Source organism: Ornithodoros turicata, chromosome 5 (genome assembly GCF_037126465.1).
Source record: "Ornithodoros turicata isolate Travis chromosome 5, ASM3712646v1, whole genome shotgun sequence".
Lineage (NCBI taxonomy): Eukaryota > Metazoa > Arthropoda > Arachnida > Ixodida > Argasidae > Ornithodoros > Ornithodoros turicata.
Genome location: NC_088205.1, coordinates 19579106 through 19602531, shown reverse-complemented (window position 1 = coordinate 19602531; position 23426 = coordinate 19579106). Strand labels below are relative to the sequence as shown.

The 23426-nt window shown below is 44.8% G+C and overlaps 1 protein-coding gene and 1 long non-coding RNA gene across 2 annotated transcripts in view; one reads left to right on the top strand and one right to left on the bottom strand.

The window, feature by feature from the left end:
• The window catches only part of LOC135394171 (uncharacterized), a 62391-nt gene that overhangs the window by 15080 nt on the left and 23885 nt on the right, over nt 1-23426 (bottom strand). The gene's annotated exons all lie outside the window — the stretch shown is intronic.
• LOC135394170 (Krueppel homolog 1-like) overlaps nt 1-23426 on the top strand; it is a 64806-nt gene that overhangs the window by 36871 nt on the left and 4509 nt on the right. The window contains exon 4 of the mRNA XM_064624751.1: nt 22148-22581. Within this exon, the coding sequence (XP_064480821.1) occupies nt 22168-22581 (414 nt within the window). The 5' untranslated portion in view covers nt 22148-22167. The remainder of the gene's footprint in view (nt 1-22147; nt 22582-23426) is intronic.

Sequence of the window (23426 nt, the reverse complement as noted above, 5' to 3'; positions counted from 1 at the left end):
TAATCGCAACTGCTCGCTACACACAGCCTACGATTTCGCCAAAAAGTCTCATCGAAATCTAGCCCTTCGTCAAAAATTTCTCCTGCACTGACCATTATATACTCTGCATCACGTGTCCCTTAATGTAATGCCTGTTCATGGTGAGCAAACGTCTTTCAACATCACCTGCTGATTCGGTCGTATACAAAAGGGGGGAAGAAACCCGATCATTATGAAAAGGCCGACTAAATCAGCTCTAATCAAAACACGGAAGCAACTCTATCCCAATCCTATCGTATTACCAGCCTTTTTATCGTCGCGACTTTGTCCTTCTTCAAAAGATGTCCTTCCATTGCCGCCGTCTTATCTCTCCACCATCCGCTGGTCACCATAGCAACCAAACAGGCCGCTTGACAAGCGGCTAAAACAAGGAAGAGAACGCGCGCAGCTTTTAATGAGATCCCACTCATATTTTCTATTTTCTTTATAACTTTCTCTTTTTTACAATTCCCCTCCTTTTTGCCCCCAAATGTTCAAGCAAAACAGCCTGCAGCCCTAATTGACGCCCAATCAGCATGCAAATCACTTTTGACGTCACACACGCGTTTTTCTGTCTTGCGTTAAACGCCTTCAGCACACGCGCGCGCGCGCGCGCCTCGTTTCGTTCCGGCAAGCGCGCGCACACGGACGAGACCTGATTGGAGCAAGGCCGGCGCGAGCGCGTCGTGATTGGCGGATCACCCTCCCATTGCGTAACCCGCGATTGGTCGAGTGTCGGGGAGGCTGGTCGCGAGCGAGAGGCCAGTTTTGGCGGGAGGGAAAAGCGCGTGCTTCTTAGTGAAACGGCGCTGCGCGCGCTCTCCGGACGCAGGCGGCGCGCTGCTTGTTTTTCGAAAAAGAAAAGAGAGAAACTTCTTGTTGTTTATTTGTTCGTGACGATGTGTGGACGACAAGACGGGTCGTGTCTGCGACAGTGTAAGACAGTCTGCGTGAATCAAAGGATGTGATGTCCCTCGGAGACTTTTTCAACTTCGCTCGTCGGATTGCCAAAAGGAATGCTGTCTGTGACGCAGGTAAGATAGATCATCAACGTGTTCTTTTTTTTTTTTTACCATCAGTTGAGCGTAGCCGAGCTTTAGAACTTAGTCGTAACGCAGGCAATGAGAAGAATTTGTCCCGCCGTCTTCAAATTTATGCTGTCTCTCGATTAATTCGACACTTATACACGTTATAGTCACGAAACAACTAATCCAGTGTCTGCTGTTGTGGCGGTACCACGAAGACCCAAACCTTTTAAACGCAGAAAGTTGAACCACAAACACTTAACAAATATGACACGTGACGCTGTCTATTTAAAAGTTACTATATAAATCCACATCGACTATCAACGGCCGTTTTCTCCATGAAATAGGTTGAAATACATTACAACGCATCTTAAAGGAGTTTACGTTAAAGGAATATTTAGCTGTATATGAACAAATGAGCTGGTATACGTACGTTACAAGATATAACGATTTCTAAAAATCGATTTCCAAGAATTTCATACCCTCTTTCTCAGTAGCTTCGTTGTTGATACCTCAATGCTGTCCACTATAGAACATCACCTCCGAAACGTCTCTTGGCAAGACTGCCAATCACTTCGAAATGTGTTTTTATGTTCCGAGCACAAATGTCTGAGTCATTCTATCAAACTTGATCTACGCAAACCCCGCCTCGCGAATATATGGAGAAATGAACGACCAGCACCGGCTGCATGTGCGCCCTAGTATGCACTTTAGAGATGATCCCCGAGCGTTGTCATGGAAACGGAAAAGGACGCGCCCTCAGAATCGGCGCAGGAGTTACACGCTTGAGCTGGTACATTTTCCACTGCAATACGAGTGTGTTTGCGTACTAAATTCGGTGACATGATGTTTGCAGCTAACATAACTGCAAGGACGTCAAGTATATACACGCCTGCGAGTTCGTTATATACAGAAGCCGAACACACGTACTTAGCGAACTGTTATATGTTATGCGAGTAACGTATATCACGGGTTACCAATTCATCAGTAAGAAACGCATAGTACTTTAGAGTAGATCTCTCCACAGCATAGCTTATAGGTCTATATCGTGTGCATGAAAATCGTACATGAACATGATCAGTACGGATTTTCGTGTGCACTGCGAACACGTTTATCGTCCTGGAAGATAAACAAGAGAAGTATTATAAATATACTTATAACTGTATATAGGTCAGCATCCTCAGAAATATACCCAATATGTACATAAGCATCCTGAAAATGGTCAAAGATTTATCCAGTATGCATGGTTAGGAATGATGACATATGTCATAACAATAAGAAGTGCATACTGGTTATATAAGGAGCAATTATTATTATTATCCGTTTCTGTAATGGGCGTGTATATTTTAATGTTATAACTACACACTTAAAAATGAACTTCACCGCATAGCACGCCCCTAGCCAACCAGAATATCGAATGATATCGTTATCTGCCTTGATTTGTTAAGAAGGGGAGGCGTACGCCTTTTTTGTGACAATTATGAGCAGCATAAGTGTCACAAAAAAGGCGTACGCCTCCCGTTTTCAACAAATCAGGGCAGATAACGATATCATTCGATATTATGGTTTGCTAGGGGGCGTGCTATGCGGTGAAGTTCATTTTTAAGAGTGTAGGGTTCCGGGTTTTCGGTTTTAATCGAAAAACACCGAATACAGAGGGAAATCCCAGGACATGACACAGATAAATTGCTACACGTGGCCAGCAAGTGTTGATGCAGATCAGAAAACCATACAGAAAAACGGTGGTTGTGAAAAATGTCCTTTTACTTTTTTTCATAAGCCGTAACATGTCACTGCAGCGAACAACGCCATGTTAAATGAGCGTTGTGCAGAAATTACAATTTGATTTCTGTTCGCCGATAACCGTCTGGTAAACCATGTACACGCCGGGAAAAACATCGAAAAACGCAGATTTCGTGAAAATCAATAAACATCGAAAAACATATACGCCGAATTTGCCCAAAAATAAAACCCGAAAACGCGGAACCCTACACTCTTAAAAATGAACTTCACCGCATAGCACGCTCCTAGCCAACCATCATCTCAAATGATATCGTTTTCTGCCCTGATTTGTTGAAAACGGGAGGCGTACGCCTTTTTGTCAGGGGTCGAAACCGTAACTGAACCGTAACCGCAAACCGCAAAAAAAAAAAGAAAAACGTTATTTTTTTGCTGAACCGAACCGTACGCATTTTTTCTCTCCCTTTGACCGAACCGGAACTGAACCGAAAAGATATGATGCGGTACCCAGTTCGCCAAAGGGTAAAAACGCCTATACCTTCCTACTCGACAGCCGCGCACCAGCTCCCTGCATCGCTCGGGGTCTTGCCGAATTCATAGAGCGGACAAATTGGTAAACCAAGAAGTGGTGAGTCCATGCACCTCCTACAGGCTTGCCTCCAGAATGTTCATGACATCGCTGTACATTTTTGTGTCTCGAGGTGTAAAAAAAAAGATGTGCTACACGACAGCTACACTTTGCATTGTTGCCTCGGCTACTTCCTTTCATTCAGCGTCGCATTGTGAAGGCGACATAAACTTCAATGGTTCACAGTGATATCAACAAGCAACGCAAACCTTTAGCGACCACGGGGAAAGAGGTTGGCGTGAGGTCCAGAGCATGGAGGAACGAAACACATCATTAGCGGCCTCTCGCCCTCTTTTCAATGAGGATCAGCGTGCCGGCCTGCGCACGATCTACCACGTGACAGCTTTCTTCTCCGTTTCTTCTTTAGAAATTGGCGATAAGCCTTTTGCAATGGAGTCCAATGGTATGGTGCACGCCATTTCCCAGCACTTTTCGGCAGTAAAGGATGATCTGCTGTGAACTGCATGGTTCTTTGTACCTATGAAGTGTAGAGGCGAGGGAATAAGAGGAAGGAAAGAGGAGGTAGCCATCGCCTGAACCTGATATTACCTCTCACATGTGGTACATTGATTAGCACAGTACACGTAAACCGGTTCGAACCGATTAATATCGGTTCAAACCATTGTTTTGGTTGCACCGAACCCCAAAAAATAACGGTTCCGAGCCCTGCTTTTTGTGACAATTATGAACAGCATAAGTGTTACAAAAAAAGGCGTACGCCTCCCGTTTTCGACAAATCAGGGCAGATAACCATATCATTTGAGATGGTGGTTGGCTAGGAGAGTGCTATGCAGTGAAGTTCATTTTTAAGAGTGTAGTTATAACGTACGCACCTCGCGGTATCCCTCGCATAATGTAATGCGTATATGGACCTTAGGAGCATAGACAAATATATAAATGAATATTCTGAGCATATTGCTAACTCCTATTATAAGTATATACTATACTATAACTATCACCTGAAACTGCATGTACTATATACTGTACTACATCACGCGAGACTTAAAGCTACGAGTATATATATTTTTGCAACTATATTATACTTATGCAATGCACACTGCATAACTAACACAATGTGTGTAACTATACACACTGGCACCACTTGTTTATATGTTATGTGGTGAATTGAATCTCTCTCTCTTCCTTTTTCTTTCTTTCTTTTTTCTTTTTTTTTTTTTTGTTTTTTCGCGCCATGGTTTTGCAAACGTGACAGCTCAGTGGATTTATGGTTTCGGCATTATTCGACTTCTGAGTGATGTGTTTCATAAGCATCGGTATCCGAAGAAACACTCCTCTGAGAGCGTTTTTCGAGTGTCAACGAGCCACACACGTGGAGCAAGCTGAAAGCAGCAGGGATAAAAAAAATAGGAAGTACTCGTATAGCCTGCTGTAACCTAACTAAGTATGGCTGCGACTAATATTCTTCCAAACTGTTTCTAACTATTTTGACCAGCAGAAACTAGTAGAACCACTAGCACTCGCAGCATATCCAAGTGAGCCGATCATCTGAATTTGCAGTCGTCGCCACTGCAGGAATCAAACGTCCGTGACGTACTGAGCGGGATGCTTCTCACATGACTTAATTACCAACACGCCCACATTTTAACGAATACTATACACTCTTAGAAATGAACTTCACCGCATAGCACGCTCATAGCCAACCATAATTTCGAATTATATCGTTATCTGCCCTGATTTGTTGAAACCGGGAGGCGTACGCCTTTTGTGTGAAAATTAAGAACAGCATAAGTGTCACAAAAAAGGCGTACGCCTCCCGTTTCCAACGTATGAGGCCAGATGACGATATCATTCGAGATGATGGTTAGCTAGGAGCGTACTATGTATGTACTCTAAAAACTGAACTTCACCGCATAGCCACGAATGAGGGTTATCGCTTCTGATTCGAAGAGAGAGAGGGACGTACGCCTTTTTGTGTCAATTTAGGTATATTATAATTGACACAAAAAGGCGTACGCCTCCCTCTCTCCTCGAATCAGAAGCGATAACCCTATCATTCGCGGCAGTGGTTGGCGCAGAACGTGCTATGCGGTGAAGTTCAGTTTTTCGAGTGTGCTGTGAAATTCATTTTTAAGAGTGTATCCGCAAAATAAACTACCTCCTATACTACCACCTTCCCGAATGACACTTTTCTGCCCCTCTGACTGGTTATGAAAACGGGAGGCATACGCCTTTTTGTGACACATATGCAGCTATGTTAATCGCCACAAAAAAGCAACGCTTTCCAGAAATCAGGAGTGACAAAGGTACCATTCTATGCAATGGCTCACCCTCATCATATAATGCAATTTAAATACCATAAAAGAAGCAAATACGTAATCGCGGTAAAAATTCAAAAGCCAGTTCTTCGAGCGATTCATGCATCAAGGGAGGTTCCCCGTATTGATTCCGTCTGTGTGGCTTTCTATATTATATGTAAGAAAGCAAGCAAAAGACTATGGGCGGCCTGCGGCCGACCTTGACTCAGTTGGCAGCAGGCCAAGCACCCTTCGAGAGAAGCGCTTCCGTGTAACACTTCTTCTCATTCCACACCGGTGCACGCGAAGATCCTGTCGTCTCTATCAATACTGCTTGCGATGTTCTGTGCACGAGACATATTCATCATCATTCAAATCAAGTTGTTGTTACGTCAATCTGCACACATGCATGTATATACGCCGTTTGAGGCTCTGATTTTTTATCATGTTTTTTTTTTTTTTCGTTTCCCAATCTGCCATTTTCACGCGATCGCTGTGCGCATGTACATCCCGGATCTTCTGCTCTTCTGGTTGAAAACAATGGAACCATAGCTGTAAACATAGCTGAAAACAGCCGTAGCCATTACTATACGTTAACGCTGATATACACCATTTTCCCGTTCATGGATTGCTTCCGTCAATGAGTGAGGCTACGCTTCTCGGCACCAGAAATGTATGAAAGGACCCGGGAACGATAACGAATAGCTTTAGTGCTGGATGACTGCACTGCACTCAACAAGCGCAAGAATCTTCTTCTTCCTCTTCTTCAAAACAGTTGTGCACAGCTTATTGGTCTGGCATGGACATGGACACGGTTTGCTCCAGGGTCATGTTGCATACATCAAACGGACACTTAAACTTTGTACAGGGAGAAGCAGCAGGAATAGGCCTCGAAGCCTAAGATGGTATACTTGTGCAAGTATATTAGAGGCCCGAAATTACAATGCGTAGGTACTTGGTCCGACCAATATGAACACAAAACGCACGTACATTTCCATAAACAATCCGCTGCGATGTTCGCGATAAAGCTTCGTGTTAATCGATAGCTCCGTTACCCAGCATCCGATATCACTTGGAATCACAGAGAAAAAGTAATTCTCGATTTTCTATCGCGCGCAATGGACCATTTTCCTGAGACGTTGCGCCCTCTCGAATGTCGTCTGCTACTGGCTGAAAACAGATGCACGTGAGGAGCCCTGCGGTTTCTGTGTCTTTCGTTCCAGCATACTTCGTGCATTCACTTTTTGAGTATCCAATGCTGTGTATGCATAGAATATACAGAAGAAAAATAGCCGAACCTGTATGGCTGCACGTGAACAATATGTTGATCGTATCCATCTCAGGTGAGGACGGTCGGTTCATCCTATATGGGAATAATCATCGGCGCGGCAGTAACACTATGGGTTTATGGATATGGGTAACACTGTGGAACATAGGACTCGGCGAGACATCAGTGTTTCACAGCGTCACCGACACCTATGTGAAGCCGCAGTGCAAGCCAGGAAGTGCATATATACAACGGAAAAATAGAGGAAGCTATGTGCATGCGATGAATATGTTTATAAGTTACTCCATCTGATGGCGCTTTTCGTGCACGGTACTTCATGCAGATAGGTAGTTCTCCGATCAGCTGACCTCATGAACTCTCGCCGTACACATTATTGTGTAATCTGATAATTCTTTCAGCACCATTTCTGTGCCACTTTTTTACCTACGCACTTTGTTAGCCGGCTAGTTCGTCAAATCATGATAAACATGATGAGCGATATATACCTGGCCTTCCCTTGGAGTGCTTATCCGCTGCAGATATAGGGCTCTGCACGGGCACGGGCCGCCGACCCGGCTCTCGGGTCGGGGGCCGGGCTGTATACCGCCAAACATGTGTCCGTGAGCACGGCCGAACCGGATCACGCAGCTAATTCCATACAATGTACAGGACTATATATGCACAGGAATCACGCAAGCACGTCATCATATATATTTTCAATAACAAACAAACGGCGCTCCATTATGCTCATGGGTTTGACCTTTAGAATGTTCCCAAAGCTATAATTTCGCGTTGCTCATGACTCCTCACATCGTCCACCATCACGCTCGCAAAGCTTCAATGGAGGAGTAGCGATTGGAAGAAGGATCGAGTCCGTCGATCCACAGCGTCCTCTCTACTTTCATGAAAACTTGTATACAGTGCGCTGCCCCCGTGCGTTCTGGACTTTGTAACCTGTGTTCTCACGCAAGTCACACAGCTGAAGATGGCAGGCCGGGCATTATTCAATGGGTCACCAGGGCGGCCTGGGCCGCATAAAAACAGGAAGACCCGGGTCAGGCTCGAAAAAGTCGGCCCGTGCAGGGCACACGCGCGTTCGTATAAGCGGCCCCGAATTTTTCTCCCACGCTATTGTTATAGCAAAAACACGTCTTTCTTTCTTTTTTTTTTCTTTTTCATTGGAACATGCTTAGTTATGCCTCCTCCCATATGTCCTAAACGCGATTCTATACATACTGATTTGTTCAAAGTGGGGGTGCACGCCGTTTCGTGACGATTTCCATTGGTGATGTTTGTCACACGAAGGCGTATAAGACCTGCCTCGGCGGCTCAGTCGGTCGCCTTCTGATCCCGAGATCGCGGGTTCGAACCCGGTCGAGGACGCCAGCAAATTGCTGGCAGCGTACAAGTTGATTAGATACGCCGTCTTCCGCGAGGGACGTTAAATACGGGGTGCCGTGTGATGAGCTTTCATCGTATACGTAAAGAACCCTCAGGTGGGCAAAAGCAATCCACAGACCGACCGCTGTGGCGTCGTTCACGATCTCAATTGTCTCGCGACTTATTCCCCAATTATAAAAAAAATAATAAAGAAGGCGCATAAGCTCGCAACTCAAATCAAGAGTGCCAGCGGCGGAACAATAATCGAAAAACAGTTTCTCAACAAAAATTTAAAGTTATGCGGCAAAAACCCCAGACGTCCATCACAGCACGAAGTTAATCGCTATACACTAACATGCAGCATCCGCGCGGATATATATCGAGTACAGCCGCTCATTGCATTGTTTTAATAAGCTCTATACGATGAAAATGTTACGCAACAACAGCATTTTTTATGCAAGAGCATACAACCAACGGACACTTGGGCGCGCATTTTGGATACGTACGTAAATAGTGGCTCCTGTATGTCTATATGGGGAACTTACTGGACATGCTTATTTGAGGACAGCTATATTTTATTTATATATAAAATTCAGGACATTTATATATATATGTGTATATCCGCATTTTATCCGCACGGATTTCAAAACCTTCAATTTCCATTTGCGCGATAACACTTCATGTTCGCAAAGCCCTGAGTTTCAAGCATTTCGCGGATTTTAAGGGCAGGCGAGGACCTGTCAAGTAAAAATTCACACGTCGAAAACATGCTTGGAATCCAGTTTATTTGCGGTGTGAACTTACTTTGTTGCAGCATGCGCAATGGCGCTTTTTACTAAATGTGCTCTGGGAAATCTCAGCTTACCATGGAATAAAAAGCCAATCGAGTCACGTATATTTTACTGTACTAATTCAGCACAATTCGTAAATTCTTGTTGCCGCAAATATATGCCAGATGAAAAATTCAAGAAAATTTGGGGCCGCGAAATTCAGGCGGACCTATACCAGTCGCGCGTATAAGCAGAATGCTGCGCTTTCAATTAAGGAAAAATCGGGTGTAATCCGATTATAAAAATAAATAAAAAAATGCGGGAAATATCCGCGAAACTCACCGAGAAAGCACGGACATACATGCACTCTTTCGCTAAGTTTCGCTAAGTTTTTAAAATTGTTTTACTTACTTCCTATATACCATTAAAGATAACCCTCTTGAATTATTCATCGCTTAAACGATTGACAGCATGGTAACAAAAAGAAAGGAAACAAAAAAAAAATATCTCGTTTGTTCGTCTTATTCGATGTTTTCGTCCAATTCGTTGCTTCGTTTGTGATCCCACATTGAGTATATTATGCCACTGTGTTTCCAGTCTGTTATGTAATACTCATTAATACTCTGTGAGTAAATACCTAAAAAGTCAGAGCCCGATACTTGACTGACGGAATACCATGCACGTCTGCTGCAGCAAAGATAAGCCTGGCAAACTAACTGCCGGCATCGCAGAAATGAACATGGAAACAAAGGAAAGCGGCAAGTGAAACCAACGTGCATGCAGACAGACTAGGATATATACAAGTGGGCAGAGCAGCGTGAAAACAGTGATGAGACCGTCCCCGAAGGAATCGCCGAAGCGTAGCGCCACCGGCGGACAACTGGCGCGTCATCATTACATTGGAGGCTCCGCCCATCTCATTTACATAGATACACTAGTACGCCAAGTAGCGACCGTTTCACAGAAACGTGGGAGTGTTTTTTTTTTTTTTTTTTTTTCAATTGTGGGAGTTGTGAGGGTAAGAGGCAAAACGGTATAATTGACTTCTCGCTATCGTTAGACTCTGCAGTGAATGATTTTTGTAATTAAATTGTATCCAGTATAATGATAATTGATGGTTATACGTCACGAGACAACCATGAGCGACGCCTATAAGGATTGCTATAAGTATGCACCGAAACTAAGACGTTCCTCACGCCGCAGTCTAAGCCACTTATATTCTAGCCTGGCCAGGTTGATGTATGGCACCAGGGTTCGAACCTGCAACCTTGGATCGGTACGCGAATACGCTATACCAACTGATTTCACCGAGGCTGACGGTATATAGGGCAACGCGCAGAATGGGGTTTTATATGAGGTATATTATCGCGCTTTTTAGAATTTGTGCATTTCAACTACAACAGCCTTCAACTGTCTGATGTTAACTTTTTTTTTAAATGCCAGACCAACTCACTTCCTGTATGTCTCGAACTTTCACTTTAGACGTGGATTTACGCATACATTGCAACTTCACACAAGGTGCGTCCAACACAAAAAGTCAGTAAAATACATAATTTAAAAGTTTTCTCCGCTTCAAACGACAGAAAGTACGTGAGCAGAGAAATAAAAAACACGAGAGAAACTTCTGAAAATGAGCGAGAACATTATAGCGAGAACGTAATAATGTGTGAGAGGTACTGTCACCAAACAATACCATAAAATGACAATGACTTAGAAGAAAACAAAAGTAGCCAATATCAAAATCTGCCCCGTTGTAAAACGATAAAAAGTGTACACGCAGCCTTTTGAACTATACAACAACTATAAATATACGTATCAGGCTTTATATCTTTTTATCTATAAATATATATCGACGCAGGAACCTGTAGGTTTTAGTGATTGCGATTTAGATTATAGCGATATATAGACTATCTTTAAACTATATACCTAAAACATAAAAATAATTATTCCAGCCTAACTAACAACATGGGCTGCAAAGAACAATGTTCGCCAGCAGGCGTTCTCCAAAAGAGGCGGGCGGACCCGCAGATAAGAGAAACCTGCGTGGAAAAGTTCATTGCTCTCGACGGAAAGCGAAATTTTTGGTCCCAGCATGCAGGTCTCTTCCTCTCTCGATAAGCATGCAGTCCTGGTTCAACACATAAACGGGCCTAACCAAATCGCTTATCTCGCGCGCCTTCCACTCGGATCACGTGATTACGTCAAAATGGCGGTCCAAAGTTCAAGAGTCGCGAAATAATCGGCTTTGCCGGACGGATATTTCTTTTCCTTACATATACTACGCGCACACTTGTTGTGGCATTTGCATATACAGGAGGCTGGGAAAACGCTCATACACGTCGCTGCGTCTCCAGCGAACAGGTAAGCACTTCCATATCGTGCATTGAGCGTGCAGGTATTAATTATACCGTTCTTGTGGATATATAACATAACAACGCAAGCATAACGTAAAACATAACGCATTATTCTGTTCACAATTGATAAAGGAGGGAAACTTTGTCGTTTTATCAGTTATGGAGTTCTGCCCCGAGGCACGCCCATGTTTCGACGTATATAGTAGTGCTGACCCTATAGTGCTGAACCGAACCGAAAATAACCGTTATTTTCCGGTTGAACCGCGCGTGGAACAGATATTGCTGTGCTGCCATCTTGGACCTTTATACTCCGTGCTGACGTTACGGCTTACTTATGATTATACGCTGTGTGTGATATGCACAGTCCTGTATATTGTGATGCACAGCACAAGTAACTGTCCCATATGAACGAGCGTGGGAGGAACGTTTTCCGGACGCGAGCACGCACATGGCTCATCCGCCAGTCATCTCGTTTGCAAAGTCGTCAGTGCATATAGAGATGCTGTCTGATTGTTTCATTGATACCCGTTTTAGTTTCTATATATGACTTAGTACACCGATAACCATTGAGTGCACGTTCGTAGCGCGCCATTATAATGTCGCTCTCGAAATTATATATAAAGTATATAAACAACGAAAAGAAAAATACAGCTTTTTGTTGTCTCTAGTGCCCTTATATTGCTACGCTACATGGCCGTTACGATGGACACACATTTCATGAGCGAACGACCGTTAACCTTTTCGAAAACCGGTTTGGAATCGGTAGATATATGTCGTCGCCATGGAATTGAATCGAACCCGAATCGAACCGATAAAGTATTCGGTTCAGCACTACGGTGCTGGTATTGTCGCCGGGGTTCGAACCCAGAACCTTGCGGGATAAGCAACCAGTCACGTTGTCAAAAAGGTACGGCGATTAGTATAGTGCTGCGTGGTACTGCGAAAGGTACTGCGTGGGCCTTTTTGCGACATTATGCCGTTAAACCGCGCTTTGCACAAATCAGGAGTTGACCATTTGAAGTTACGATGGTGGACCGGCCATCAGCGTGTATCTCCCATAACAGCTATCTGACTCCGCGTGACGCATCCAGCATATCATTCGTTGTTACTCTTATGTGAGCAAGCGCTCACATAAGAGTACGCTTGTGACATCTTGAAGCGTTATTTTCACATTTTTTAAAAAGTTGACTTTGACTGTCATTTTCCTCACTCCCAAACTCCCAACGACAAAAAAAAAAAGCTCCCTTCTACGCAAAGATGGTCCCCTCTTTCACGCTATACACTTCCGCTTCACGAAACCGAAAGCGCACGCTCAAGTCCCACCACGTGGCGATGTTTCCTCGCGAGCATTGGCTACGAGAGGAGAGGGTTGAGCTCCCGTCCGTTGCTCTCCCATTGGCTGATATCGGGGGGGTTGAAGGGGGGCGGTGCTCGCAACAACACAATCGGATGTGATACAAGCGCAGGTGAGCAAAGGGGGAAAAGAACCCTTCTCTCACCAATTGAGCCAACTTGGCAGCAGCCAGTAGGAAGCTCGGGCATCCTGCCAACCGCAGCTGACGTCCTCGTTGCGCTTTATCCGATGCTTTCAACACGCGAGGCACGTCTCCAAATCTCTTCCGCTTAGACGCGAACTCGCGCTCGAACTCCGGTTTACCGCTCATAAAAGTAACTTTTAGTGTGTGCCTCAACATATTTTGTTGCAACGAAGAACAGCCCAAAATCCAAAGGTACAAAATTTTAACAATCGATATAACTGCATATGTGGTCACACAGTCGATACACCTACACTAGTTGGAACTTCACCGCATAGCACGCTCTCAGTCACACTCTTAGAAATGAACTTCACCGCATAGCACGCTCCTAGCCAACCATAATCTCGAATGATATCGTTATCTGCCCTGATTTGTTGAAAACGGGAGACGTACGCCTTTTTTGTGACAATTATCAACAGCATCAGTGTCACAAAAGTCGCATGCCTCTTGTTTTCAACAAATCAGGGCAGATAACGATATTATTTGAGATGATGGTTGGCTAGGAGCATGCTATGCGGTGAAGTTCATTTTTAAGAGTGTAGTAAAAATGAACTCCACCGCATAGCACGCTCCCAGTCACCCATCATCTCGAATGATATCGTTATCTGTCCTGACTTGTTGAAAACGGGAGGCGTACGCCTTTTTTTGTGACACTTCTGTGTCACTGTTCTGACGCTGTTCATAATTGCCACAAAAAAAAAAAAAAAAAAGGCGTACACCTGGGGCCTTCAACAAATCAGTACGGATAACGATATCATTCGAGGTAATGGATGACTGGGTGCGTGATATGTGGTGAAGTGGTGGTTTCTATGTGGTGGTTTCTAAGAGTGCATACGGCGTAAATTAAGGGGGGGGGGGAACCCGCTACATTTTCATTTCAATTGTATACATGCGCGCCTGACTGCCTGCCAGGTGACCTTATCAATCGTTTGTCCTCCTCGTCCACGCCACCTTTCCGACGCCATCACTCACATTATTCCTTACGCGTGACATTCGCTTAGCTTGAAACATCTCATGCCCGATTATATCCTCGTGCATAACCTTTTTGCTCAACTGATCCTCCACATGCAAAACCGATTACACAAACGACATTTCCAGCTTCCGGAACGTACAACACAATGCAAATGACGGCTCGTGTGCGCGCGAACTGGACTCAGGACGTCAAGACTTTGATCCTTTTGCTCTCTCTCTCATTTTTATTTAATTGTCACGGGCGTGCAGCACCTGCGGGTCTATGTGAACAAACGGTGCCATCCATCTTCCGGCCTGAGAGGCTATGCGACACCATTTGCAGCTTCGGAAGCACTCGTAAAAACATATGAACCCTCGTGTGTTTGTGTGTGTGTGTGCGTTACATATAGGTCTATCCGTTCAGCTGTATCCGTGTGACTCGTTTTATACACGGTGGCGAAGTAGGGTTCGTTGCACCTCATCTGGATCGAGTAGTAAACAATCCTTCGCTCGACATGCAATAGATTTCTCCGTGATCGTATACACATCGGTTTCCGTCATTTCATGGATTCGTGTCATCATGGAAACGGGGTTACATCGTGCTCGCTGTATATAGAAGAGCGAGCATAGAGAGTGCAATGTCGAAATGAAAGTGAAACCGAAAAAGTAAAGCGCCTAAAAATAAGCTGTCAAACGATGACGCAAGAAAGCACCTCTCGTTCTATATCACTCTTGGAAAAAAGTGTGGAGCAGTGACACCTTTTAGGAGGTAATAGTTGTCGCGTATGTTGCGCCTAACAGGTTGCAAAGTTCTACCTGCTACCTACGGATGGTAGGGTTACCGGCTTACCGCTTCTGGTACAGCGAGCGAGGGGGGGGGGGGCGTACTCCTTTTTTTTCTTTTTGTCGCAACTTGGGTATATGATAATTGCCTGTACCACCCTTTTACACCCTTTAACGGACGCTATGTTGACCCAGGTGGTATAGCTATAGAAGTTACCACCTTTTCATATCCTTTTTTTTTCCTTATAGCGTGTACGAGAGTAATGCGCCATAAGCTTACATTTGTGCAATAAATAAAAAAAATAAAGACTTCCTGGTCAGAATCTTGCAGATTCGTTTCTGATATCAGATGTGTAAAGTTAAATTTAACAGCTGTTACTTCTCTCCTCCTGCTTGCTTTCGACAGTCCATTGGTACAAAGTCTCGTTCTCTACTTCATAAACGACCCGCAGAGACTTCGCTATATGGAAAAAGAAATAAACAACCAGGCGAGATTAATTTCCGACCTATATAGATGTCAATGGCCATTTCTTTATGTCCGCTCTCAGAATGACCGGCCACATGTAGGCGGTCAAACGTGGAACGGTTTACGTCATCCTCTGCGAGGTATATGTATACGTCAAATATTCGTACTGCATGGCGCACAGTGTGCGGACGAAAGACCTCAAAATTAGTGGGCAAAGTTACGGCCGACAACTGTATTACTCGCGAACAGTTGTTTCACCACACAAAGGCTGCAGATTAGAAACATATATATCTCCCGTGCAGAGGTGGGGAGTAATGCATTACAAAGTAATGCATTACTGGTAATGCATTACTTTTGAGTAATGAGTAATGGTAATGAATTACATTTTGCCAGCAAGTAATGAGTAATGGTAATGCATTACATTTTGACTGAGTAATGCAGGGCGGCATTACTCATTACTTTTGTCGAATGTTCACTGTGCCACGCGAAGATTTGGAACATCCATGTTTTCTTCAACCCGCCTTTAACAATGAGCACAGGGCAACATGGAAAGAGAAAGGCGCGGCCTTGGAAATTCTGCAAGGGTTCAACAGTCGGTGGTGTGTGTCACAAGTGTCTACATGATGATATCACCGATTTTCTCCTGTGTACATTTGGAGTAAAAGATAATCAGTGAAATAGAAACATAGCCTCTATGAAGGTAACACGTAATTATTGCTGTAGTGATTCACTGTTTTGGTATGGTACTCTGTTAGTTTCTCTTGTGCTGTCAGAGGTAGTTTTTCTGCCATTTTTTCTGTAGGCTGGGCTTCATCCGCCTGCTCCATAATGCTAGAAAAGGCATCTGCAATAAATCTTATCTATAGTCCTTGCCTATCAGACTCGCTTCTGCGGGGATTTAGTGGCACCAATTTGGGGATACTCGGGTGGCTATTGCGTATAGCAAAAAAAAAAAAAATAATAATAAGCAAGGGAAAGACTTATGCATAGCATCTTTGAGGCTTATGCCCTAAAATGTAAATGTAATGCCAGAGTAATGCCATTACTTCGTTAAAGTAATGACATTACTAATGCATTACTAATATCCAAAAAGTAATGAGTAATGTAATGTAATGTAATGTAATGTAATGTAATGTTTTTTATGCAAGCAATGAGTAATGGTAATGCATTACAAAATAAAAGTAATTTCCCCACCTCTGCTCCCGTGCACGACCACCCACGCACAGCTGCATTTTCAGCCCCATGTCGTCGTCTTTCTTTTGTCAACACATACTCCGTGCGAACGAAAAAGAAGAAACGACCTTCGCCTTTCCTTTTCATTCCATTTCTCCTATTTTTTATCATCGTCATTTTATGGAGTGAGTCCTACTTTTTCTCTGCTTTCTTCATTCTTACCTCACCGTCTACGTGGCCGTCTGCTGAAAAACAACTCTACGCGCGCGCCTACACCATTCGTTTCTTTTTTCTTTTATATTTTTTTATCCTCTCTGGTGCTGCTCCGGGGGAAGCCGTGGTTCGAAAGTAGAGAGAGAGGGAAGAAAAAAGCCCGAATCGATGCACAGATCGATTGGACGGCGTCTCTTGTGGTGGTGCTATAGCCGCGAATGACTGTCTGCATGTCGTGAGCATATATGGGACTGATGGATGCATGCTCGTTGTGTAGACGTGCCATTCATCGTATACCAAGGATGATTTCTACAAGGCTTTCCGCAATACACAGAGCGATGTGTGAAAAATGCATAAGTAATAGCTTTGGGGTCAAATTAATATAAAAATTGGACAAGTTTTTCGTCGATAATCTTGAGTGAAGAGGTCGGATCTTGTGCCTCCTGCTCACTCACTCGAGCTATGAGCATAGCTCAACTCATTCACCAAATTGAGCATGAACGAGCATGAATGACACATGCTCGCGAGAAAGTTTTGCCGAGGTATATGGTCGTCTTTGCGAGATTTTGTTATCATATTTATTTGGCCACGCTTTTAAGATGCCGAGGCGTAGCATGCAGTTGTGTTGTGTTGTGTTCCAAAGTGTCGCTGACAGCTGAAGAAAATGGCGGCCGGAATAGACACCGTATAGGAGAGAGCAGTAATTTTTCTTTTTTCTTTTTTATCGAAACAAATACAGGAGCTCAAAGGTTTCCACACGATTGGACATTAACGAAAGTCTGCCGTGCCATGAAGCGGTACTTTTCTACACAGCGGAAGGATACCAAAGATGGAGGATGCACGACCATATTTAACACGCATAACGTACAGAGCTTCACCGCATACAATCATTCTAAATGATTGTTGAAACTGGGAGGCCTTTTACATTGATTACGTTGATTGTCACATAACGGCGTATACGCCCTGCTCTCCTCAAATCGAGAGTATCATTTCGTGCAGTGGTTTGCGTGTCAAACGGTCAAGTTCTCTTTTAGTACTGAATAGTACTGAAGGGTGAAAGAAACGGGCCACGTGCCTCAAAAATGCATGGGGGTTATAAAATAATGATAATTTGGAGTAGATTTAATGAGGTTATTGTTCGTCATCTACGTGTAGCTAATTTGATTAATTAAATTAAGCTAAATATTTAGCTAAATTAAGATTCTGCACACTCAAGTTTCCTGCGCACAACACGAAAAGCCGTTTTCGCGCAGCCCCTGACGGGGTCCATGTGTTATATAGTACAAGGCAACACCGGGACGCGGTTGATGAAAAAGCAGCAAAAAGAGTGACTCGAACGGTCGAGGATGCTATCCTGACTCAACGTTGCGCGTTGCGCAACGTTGCGTGGATCGGATCGTTCCCTAAGATCGCGTTAAAGGCTGGAAGGCTTCGAATTTTTTATACCACCGAGTTGTGTGGGCTATCCATGCAGACATTCACTTGGCGACGCTAATAAAGCATCCAAAATATCAAGCATGCTGCTTGTGGTCCCCATCTGCCAGAAAGGAACATTTAGAACAATAAGGCCAACACAGTATCTCCAGCTCAAATTCTATGGGCAGCGAGCTCCAATAGTTAGGATTTCGCTCCCGCCCTGCAATGCCGCTTTCTTTTGTCCCCGGTGACCCGATTCCGACATTCCACTCTGTTTTATCGGTGGGCTCACACTTGACATCAATACCGTAGACTTCCAGTCACTTTCATACACCGTGTGACTCACGCCAATAGCGTTACGTGGACCTAGGTATATACTGCGCAGGTTTCCCATGAACGTGGCTCAGGAAGCGTCCTAACCTACCATTAACCTACGGTTCCCTCCTTATTTCTACTACATGAGTTACTCAAGCGGCCATGACAAACAAATAGTAGATTCTCTGTGAGCTTAAACGATGCTTCACTTGTCCACAACGACGCCTACAACGAATAGTAGTAGTGGTAGTAGTAATAATAATAACAATAACATGGTGATTATTAGTACGAGTAATAGAAATGTGTGGAACTCGTGCGAAACTTCAATTAAAATTACGCCAAGCTGTTTGCGTCTCTGCAGGAATTTTTGCAACACTCTGTTTTGCAGTGGCCAGAGAAGGGGGGGGGGCAGAGCGCGTAAGAGAGAGAGAGAGAGAAAGTACCACCCAATTGTCAAATTTTCCGTTAACTGGACGAGGGAACAGTTTCTTACAGGTGCCATATCGGCAGAAAAAAAGTACACACTGAAACAAGACAGCACAAGAACACTCACACTCAAGCACATGCCAAGCACAACAGCCACCAAAATGACAGTCAAAAAGCATATAAATCCGACCACCGCCGAACGAAACACCAATTACCTCCCACCACGCGCGCCGCCATTATTTGTCCTGATACCCGCCACCAGGACGGCGCCGTGGTGCGCGCGTGAAACCTTCAATCACAGTAACGCGACCTTGACGAACAAGTTACGCCAATAAACGATACACAATATTCCTTAGCAGCTCACCACAGGAACAACAACCTGCAAGGTAAACATACGGAGCCTATATATTCCACACCTCGGGGCGCATCACTTGCGATCGCAGCGGCACCTTTCAAGTTCCGCCACATGCACACCAAGAGCTTCTACAACTCTATCGGTTGGTGCAGTATAGTTTCGGGTACACGTGCCGCATTGTCGGCGTATTTGACACCTCAAGCCTTTTTAAGCGCCCGTCTTTTTTTTAGGACCCCCTCTGTAGCCGTTTTATTGCACCCTTCCTATCCCGCGGTACATGTGTTCCTTTATTGTTCCTTAAAAAAAGAGACGTGTACCTTTCCGGCGAAAAGACAGGAACCCCTTGCCCGCTAAACAAGTATATTTTTTTAAGCTTTCGACCTTGGTGCAAAACGCCTACAGCACCTCCTCTCTCTCTTTTTTTTAGGCGAGCGTAATTAAGCAATAACCCTCCTAAAACTCGTCCCCCGATAGCTTCGGGAAAGATGGAATCTCAAAAAGGACTGTCCGCTTAAAAAAGACAGGAAGAAAGGATATTGTATTGCAGGCAGAAAGCCACACCATGAAAGAAAAAAAAACATTTTGTTTCTTTTTTAGTGTTTGAACTGCGCTAACTTGCGTGCCGACTGTGTGCGCCTTTCTTTTTAGTTTTCTGTTTATTTTTTACTTGGCTTATGATTGCGTAGGCTAGCTGCTCGCGGCGTGCCTTTCGTTTGTTTAGCTTGGCCAAATCTCTGTTATTTTTTTTTCTTTTTTTGTTATTGTAAAAATTGAAAGACAGGAACTGCTAGAGCACAATCCACAATAGCCGGGAGGCGAAGGACTCAACGGATGTAGCGTATGAAGGGGAAGGAGTTTTTCGGTGTTTTCCTTCTTTTTCGGGATAAAAAGGGAGAAATCTTTGCGGAAAGAAGGGTCCAGGTTACGCAGGATTTTTTTTTTTCGATCCCTTTTGTTGGTGGCCGGTGCGGGTCGCATTCAGTCCGAGTCGTGACCGCCTTCGGGACGGGTCGTGGTTTTCTGGAAGGCGAAGCTTGGAATACGGTTTGATGTGTGTGAGTGGCACGTTACGTGGTGAACCCGTGTGGATATCCTTGTAACTCATCTGGGAGCGTTTCACGGAAAGATATATGGAGCACGTGAAGGATACGTATCGCATTTTATGGTACGTAAAGGATAGCTTTTATTCCTTCTCGCGTGTATCTCCGTTCTTTTGTGATGCGTGGGAAATTTATCAGCTATTGGGATGGCATTGATCCGAAAAGTGATCCGCGGGAACTTAACCTCGACAAATGTAATGGCAGTGTTGCTCGGTTTTAGGCTCACCTCATATACTAATCAGAAACCTGAGCCGTAGTATTCAGACTGTATATAACAAAGCCATGTTCAGCTCTATGGGTGTTTATAGCTGTGTGAATACAAGTCTGAGTGAAGCTGCACTAATTCAGCGTTTGCGTGTTGGTACTATTCCATAGAAAGGAAATCCTACTCACTGAAAGCAGTGCTCGCCTTCGGGCGTCGAATGTGCACGCGACCATGTCATGCACCTCTTCCCCAGTGCCGCACTAAGAAAGTTAGCGCTGGCGCATCTCATTGGCCCGTTACATCACCTTGTACACACCCAACATCTTGTACTTCAGCTTGCCTTGGGGATTTTTGTACGACCAGTCCGTGTCCCACGGGACATGCGTTATTGCTAAGGTTGTAAATTGATTATCATCATCATTCTTTCATTACCGTTTTTATGTCAGCTTTTGCTGTCGGCAGCGGACGAATGTCCGCTGAAAACGATTCGGGGCTTTACGTCACGAGAAAACTGCGTTCATGAGCGACGCCACAGTGGTCGGATCTGTGGATTAATTTTGGTAATTAATGAATTAACAGGGTTGCTTCACGTGCGCCGAAATCTCGAGACACGGCACACCACATTTAACGCCCCTCGCGAAAGACGGCGTGTTGTATACCCCTCCACCAGGTTAGCACCGTCCTCGGCCTTGTGATCAGCAGACGGACACGCTACCGACTTTAAAAGCTCTGGGGGATTTAGAGCTTTTACGTATGTCCGCTTCCGCGCGTTCAGAATTCAAATTTCCACCTCCATTCACGCATGATGAAGATCTCGCGTGCCGACCTAGAGCGCGGATCGGGCTCCTGCATGAGTGACCGATAACTGATTACGACGTGGTCGGTATAATCTAGCAGGTCGTAGGTCGCGTACGTGCTGAACAAAAGAAATGCTGATGATAAGTTCCTAACGTACGCGTGGTGTAATCTATGGGCACCTCCACAGGTCGTGGTTCGAACCCTCCAGGTCAAGATCCCCCTGGTCTTTGTGAGTCGCAAGTCGTGTGCAGATGTGAAACGCAGGTTCACAGAGCGTCAATCGGTTTATCTGTTCGAGTACTCCATAAAAAAAGGAAGCAAAAGATAACCAGAGACGTACTGCTCTGTCGAACTGTTGCTGTCACCGAACGCGGTGCACATGAATAATGCTCTTCGCTAGCTCGTGTGTTCGTCGACTATAATCTAGCATTCCCACTCTTCCCGAACATGACACTTAAACAAACGGTGGACGGACCGCGAGTTGCATGACATCATAGGAACGGCTCTTTTCAGGAAAAACTCCAGTGTCCAGTCTAACACCCACCCGTGGATGACGTGCATGTCCGCGACATAATGCGCGTGTTATGCAGCGGGAAATGTCTTGCAATAAGGGGCCTACTATTTAGCAACATATCCTGCTATCGCACGTAACGCACTATAATTTGCTAGAATCAACACCGAAGGTACTATAGAACTGCTATCAAGAAGACTGCGCTGAGTACAGGCTGATTCAATGCGACAGGAGATTCCCCCAATGCTATTAAACTGTAAAGTTGTCGTCAAAGTTACGCACAATGAAGAGTGCGTCCCAGATTTTTCGAGCCACCACAATGTCGCGGAGCTTTCCGATAAATTCTGACGAGGACTAGCGTAGTTCCCGAAGGAACGTCACTGGGGCGATGACGGTATATTATGACAGCAGACGTTCAGCCTTCCTCGCAATGGGTTTTAAAGCCACCGCTCTTGTATTCCAGGCTAGCAGAGCGGAGCCGTCATGAAGGAAGCCACTGAGGCAGACGAGCGTCGTAACGGGAGTCCAGGCAGCACGACGGGTACGTCCCTGGTGCCTCCGGTGGCCCTGCCACTCAACTCTCGTGGCTGCAGTCCACCACTTCCGGGCGCTGCTTCGTCGACGACGGGAGAGCTGGCCTTCCTGTCGAACCTTCTGCAGAGTGGTCGTCGTGAGCCCGCCCGGGACAAAGTGTTCCTGTGCAGTGTCTGTAACCGATCCTTCGGCTACAAGCACGTCCTGCAGAACCACGAGCGGACACACACGGGTGAGAAGCCGTTTGAGTGTAAGGTCTGCCAGAAACGCTTCACCAGGGATCACCATCTCAAGACGCACATGCGCCTCCATACAGGGGAAAAGCCATACCACTGCACGCACTGCGAGCGACAGTTCGTTCAGGTACCTATTTCTAATCTACATTACCTATTCTCCTATGATATAGTTCGTTACCGGGACCACTGCGTTTTTTTAACAAAAAAAAAAAACTAGGTAAACGATATAATTTTACCTGAAGCAGGAACAAGTTAGAAACGAAATTAAACAGGAATGACCCTCGTATATTGTGTGAAGAGCATAAAAATTAAATTGTATCGCCCGTTTCTCGGAGATGATCCACCATCTTTCCTGGAGCCTTCAGACCCAAAACGTGGCACAGTCCCATGCCCGCACCACGTAGTGCGTAATTCTTATATTTTTAGATTCAGTATATGACCTTCTTTCACTTGTATGCGATATTTACCTTTCAAATGCTTACACTAATTTTTAGAAGTCAGTGGTCCCGCTAACGAACTACAGCCTAACAACGCCTTTACGTCGTTTAGGTGCCTTTACGTCACGAGATAACTGCGATCATAAACTTCGTCGTCGCCCTCTGGATTAATTTTGCCCGTCCCGAGGAAATCTCAGCACTCGGTTCCCAGAATTTAACTCCCCTCAAGGAAGGACGATGCATGTATCCAAGAAATTAGTATATCATGCTGACATTCGGCGCGGTCCGAATCAGCAACCTTGGTATATCAGGGAGCGTCACCATAACCTGAGTATATATGTAAGAGAACGCATATAAACCAACCGGTTGGATATGTATGGCAAGACAAGTTACATAGACACGTTGTCCTCCCTCCACGAGGGACGTTAAATACAGGGTGCTGATATTTTCAAATTCAGAATTTGGCAAAATTATTCCGGAGAGCGTCGCGCATGTGCTGTCTCCGTGATCATCGTCCATATAGTATACGTGTGTC